This window comes from Salvia hispanica, chromosome 1, assembly GCF_029641045.1.
Source record: "Salvia hispanica isolate PSC_SH4W2 chromosome 1, Shi_PSC_v1, whole genome shotgun sequence".
In the NCBI taxonomy this organism is placed as follows: domain Eukaryota; kingdom Viridiplantae; phylum Streptophyta; class Magnoliopsida; order Lamiales; family Lamiaceae; genus Salvia; species Salvia hispanica.
In genome coordinates, this window is record NC_142692.1 from 20,857,774 (window position 1) to 20,863,449 (window position 5,676).

At 34.4% G+C, this 5,676-nt stretch overlaps 1 protein-coding gene across 1 annotated transcript; it reads left to right on the forward strand.

The window, feature by feature from the left end:
* Positions 1 to 971: 971 nt before the first annotated feature.
* On the forward strand, positions 972 to 1,865 carry LOC125221051 (uncharacterized). The gene has a single exon (XM_048123180.2). It carries the CDS (start codon positions 1,084 to 1,086, stop codon positions 1,681 to 1,683), a length of 600 nt encoding a protein of 199 aa, XP_047979137.2. The 5' UTR covers positions 972 to 1,083; the 3' UTR covers positions 1,684 to 1,865.
* The last annotated feature ends 3,811 nt before the right edge of the window (positions 1,866 to 5,676 follow it).

A 5,676-nucleotide genomic window follows, 5' to 3' on the forward strand; every position in this document is an offset into this window, starting at 1 on the left:
TTTTACTAGTTTTAAATCATTTCTCCTTCAATTTAGTTTTCTTATGCCTTAGTATAACTTTATGATTATTAGCTTGGATTCATTACTCCATGTTAGGGTTTATAATTATTTTTTATACTCCTTTAGTTTATAAATGGTTATTTGGATTCATTTTCTAGTTTTATGGTATATGGTTTTATAAATTTTTTTGTAATAATTAATGATTATGGTTCATATATAATATAAAACAAAATTTTTATTTCATAATAAATGCTTCTAAAACAATGAAGATGGTGAAACATATGAAATGCATAAACATGTGGGACAAAGGATTATAAATATCAAAATTAGAGAATGAAAATAATGTTATTCTATTTGTTCCAGTATAATTTGGTCGTTCTATTATAGTTGAGTCCTTTTTTTTAAAGAACAATATATCTCATCTCATGTCTCTTACTTTATTCTTTTTTATATTTCTACTTTATTCTTTTATTTATTTACTTTATTCTTTTCTGCTTTTATATTTAATTCATTTAATATAATTTTGTTAAACATTCAAAAGAAGTGCATCTACTATAAAGAATGAAAGTATAAATTTACCACTTAATGTCGTGTAGTTGCTTTCATCTGTCAGGCACAAGTGTGAGGCATTGAGAGATGACTTCTGGCAGCCAACGGGTAAAGGCCTCCCCCTTAACAGGCTACTGCATACCTTGATTGAACCTCCTCACATAATGCCGGGCCATAGTGTGAAGGCCGCCAACACTACAAAGTTGCCTTTTTTTTACTCAATGATATGAGTAATTATGCTATAATTATAATCATATTCTATCTTTGATAGTCTTTAAATAAAAATAAACAAAAGTTCACTATAAAAACCATAATTAACTTTTTAGATATTTGTCAATTTAAACTCAATACGATCTTGACGCAAATCTTGATGCCCCATTCAACACAAATCCCAATTTCCCGTTTTCTATATAAGCATACATATTTTATCAAACTCCAATTAATTTCCCAATTTTAAATTTTGTCCGCACCCAAACACTACGTAGATCTCCATAATCATTTTTTTCTCCCCACTTAATTCTTCTCTACTCCGAAATGCCTTCGCTCAACCGCGACGATTTCCACCAGAAAACCTTCAAAATCAAGCCGGACGACGACAAATTGTTCTCGAAGCTTCTCTTGCGCGAATCCGCCAAATCCTCCTTCCGCGTCTACTACGGTGACGCTCCCCGCGCCGTCCCCTTCGTCTGGGAGACCCGCCCGGGCACGCCGAAGCACAATTCCGCCGGAAATTACGAAATTCCGCCGCTGACGCCGCCGCCGTCGTACTACACCGCCGGCGGGAGCAGATCGTGCGGCGGCGGGTCGAGATCGAAGCTCCTCATCCACAGCTTTCTGCGGCGGATGAATCCGAAGCGAGCGGCGGCGGTTTCTCACTCCTCCTCCTCCTCTCTCTCCTCGATCTCGTGGTCGTCGTCGTCGAACTCGTCCTTCTCAGATCCGCTCTCGACGCCGGCGTATGTGAGCAGGCGGCGGCGCTTCCACAGCTGGGGATCGTCGTTCGACGAAATTGCGGACGATCGCCGCGGCGACGGATTCCGATCGTCGAGGATGTGCTTCGGGATCGGCGGCGGCGGCGGTCGATCGGTGAAGAGAGCGTTGATGTCGATCGTCGGGCGTGGATCCGACGCCTGAGGTTAATTGCGAATTAATTAGTTATAAATCGGTGTTTGGTTCATTAATTGTGTTGTGCTATAGTAAATAATTTTGGATACCAGTTCAAATAATCCAATTGAAGCGTATCTTAGTTTGAAATAGTATGTAAATTTGATATTTAATTATTTCTGCAATTTTGTAGTACTACTACAGTTTTTACATATACACTTTCACCATTATCCAACTTTGAAAATAAGAGAAACCATAAAATAAATTGAAAATAAGAGAAACTATAAAATAAAATGAATTGAGGGGCTGATGATTGAGATTTGAGAGTGTGACGCAAATGCACATCATTTACTGTACCATTGACATTTTTCATTTTGTTGTTTGGTTTTATGGAGTAACTCAACAAATCATGTATCATCACATCTACAAATTACATAAAAGCATGAAATATTTCATTATTTGTTTTCCTCAATATCGAATATGAATAATATTAACTATTCATTAGTTACATAAAGATCTATATTTTTAAATCATTTCTAATGGTAGACAATTAACACTAATTATATTGCAAAATTTATCATATTTTAGGTTTTTTAAACAAAATATACCCATTTTTGGTTTACAATAACACAAACCCAAATTAAATTTTTAGATTTTGTGAGAATGTTTTTAATTTTGAAATAATTGAAGTAAAATATTTATCTGATGTAACATTTAAATTAAAATGCGATTGAGTTGAGTTTAGTATAATAATTTATTTTTTTTAAAAAAATCAATAATGGTTCCTCATCTACCCCGTGTTGACTCGAACCTCCAACTTAGGGGTTAGAGGGATTGCGTCTTAGTGTACTTCGTCGTCTGGGTTTAAGTTATGTGTAAAATCGCTATTTGATGTTCTCAGTATCTAGAAATTGCATTATTATCATCCGTGGTCACTGTTCTTTAAAAATATCATCAAACATCCCTGGATAATCATATAATACCGCTAAAAATACTTTTAAACTTTTTGGGATCAAAATATCCTCCAAGCTATAAAGGTTAGTATATCTTTTTAATGAGAGAGAACCGCCACTTTGTTTCATTCCTTTCTCTTGAAGTATGTGCTGACGATCATTGATTTGCCATATACTTTGACGATGTTTTTTAGGGGAATATAACAGAAATGAATGAATCAAGAGCAATCGAAATTGCAAAAGTCATTCAACGATATTATATCAAATAATCATGGACATCCAATGATATTTTTACAGAATAGAGATTGCAATGTTTAAGAAATAAAAATACACCGCACGTTAGTAGTAGAGCTTACAACTAATGTGTTGCTTATAAATTGGAACATGAAAAAAAAAAAATTGGAACATGAAATATGTACTAGTAAAAACACATGGGGCATACATAGAAGATAGCCTCATAATTTGGTAGTCCACCTCATTTGAGTAGCTTACTAATGCTATTCATTTATATTCTAAATGATAAATACTCCTAGTAGTACAAAACAAGCAAAACAAGACAAGTTCAACTACTATACATTTACTACTTTTTTGTTTTTTCAAACTACAGTCATTTAGTGGACTGTGAAAACATTATCTTGATGATACTAATACTTGTACTGCAATTATTATTTTGATGAACAAAAATCATTTTCTTAAAATCATCCACCCACACAACTCAAAAAATCCATTTAAAACTGTTGTGACAGATCATTGAATCATAAATAAAGTATCATGTAGTTAGTTGTGGAAGGGCAGACATTGGTCACTGGATCATGCACGAGCTTAGTGTTTTTTGTCATTGTAGAGAGACTATTTAATGTGAAGAAATTAGTTGGTTGAAGGTTGCTATCGAACTTAATAAATATCGTACATCTTCAATTTGGAATCTTTAGTCTCTGACATACTGAAGGAGGGAAGGAACCTTCTCTAGTTCTTTAAACTAATTTATTTACAGATCAATTATTGTCAGATTTGATACGTGCACTTCAGATTCAGTGTCTCTAGAGTTCTTGTATTTTAGTTTAATTAGGTAATTGCTAATTTGATGGGATCCTCTGTTTCACGGTTCTATTTGTAATGGTAATACTACCAATTTTATAAACACACAATAATTTTGAACTTGAATCATCTAGCCTTAGGTAATCATTTGATTTTTATGTGGCATAGTCTCCACCAATTTAACTGATTTTTAAAAACTTATTGCTTGCCTATGGATCCCATTTTATGATTTCTCTCTTGGTTGAACACAATATTCTCAAGTTTGATAAGAAATTTTGGACCTCGTTGTTTTATGTTGTCTCTTGATCCATTTGAGGGCTGAGAAATAAGGTAATTTTTAAAAAGGCGGAGCCAAATTGGGATGTCAAGAAAAAACTTATCCAATGAAGATTGGGATTATGGACAAAAACTGTTGGGGTTTGGTGCCCTTGCACAACGAAAGACTTGTACAAAACAAATAAATCAGACACGGTCTACTTGACCGATTATGCGATTAATCAATTCACATGTTAAACAGATAATTGCATACTAGAACGCGAATAATCCATGCTTAGAAAAACTAAATCATAAACATGATTTCTACGGATTAGAGTTACCGATTTTGATTATCCAAAGAATCGTCGATTGCTCGCGCCTTCTCCACGTGATGATCTTCAATACTAGACCACGGATCTTCTCTCTGGTTCCCGAATTGTATCTCGATATCAGGGTGAGCTGATCTTATCAAAATACTAGGACTGGAATAAAGAAGACAGAAAATTCCTAACGGAGGAGGAGCTGAAAATTTCGTTTTCCTTCCTAGAGAGAAGGGACGAAAATTTCATGTGAATGAAATAATGATAATTCTGTCTCATTTATTCTCATATTTATATTAAGTTCCTTTTGGACCCAGATATGGATCTATGAAAGGTTTTGGATATGAGCTCCCCCAATTAGCTTTTTACTAATTAAATTGAAGCCACAATTTAATACAAGCTTATATTGGAATATTACGAGCAACCACTATAAAAGTAATATTGAACTCTCCCCAACCAAATCCGAAAATACAAGTAATCCGGGTTTCCGTTATTTATATTATTTATTTCCCGCGCTTAAGATATAAATGTCCATTAATTAATTAATGTCTGCTATGGACTTAATTAATTAGCATCTCATTAATTCCAAGAGTGGACTTAGCAAGAAACATTTATTTATTATTCATAGAGTAATAAAACTCCAACTGACCAGTTTTCCGAATAATAAAACCTTGTTCGAGCTCCTCTTGAGGACATTATCAAACGAGACTCACCTCGCGCACGATTCAACATAATAGCAATCCTAGCACCGCTAGATATTAATCACCACTACCCAATATATCAGGATTATTGGGTTGCGAAAAACTCGCACCATTTGATAAGTCAAAGTAGTGCATAATCAATACCGTATACTCAATACTAACATATGTAGATTAAGAAATAATATTTTATCAAGACCTAGTCTTTCAGTAGATAGTATAAAGACACGTCTTGCTGTTAGATCCGTTCAGTGCTATACCACACCAATTTCATCTTATTTCAGTAAGGCTTAGAAATATGTGGACTGACATTGCAACCTTTCACGATAGGTAGCCAAAGCCTATCTAGGTTGTGAAATTCTTCTTTTTCTTTTGCAAAGCATTGCATAGATTTGACCGTGTTACCTTAAAGTGGACGACGCCCACAACCGGTCTACTAAGCAAAAGACTTAGACTTTGTTTGCTTCTTATACATTTAAATGTTTATAAAACATCTTATAAATGCACAAGCAAACACAATGTAATAATAATAGTGATTCTCTTCGTGCGAGACTGCTCGAATAATACTAAATCGAGTTAGAAGTGGATTGTAGAGTTTTACGTATACAAGCAAGATTCTATTTGCACGAAACTTGCTCGAAACATGCTTTTCAGTATACCAAACCTAACAATCTCCCACTTATACTCAAAACATGCTTTCGAGTATACCCACTGCCAAAAAATCTCCCACTTATACTCAAAGTAGGTCTTTGTACTTGA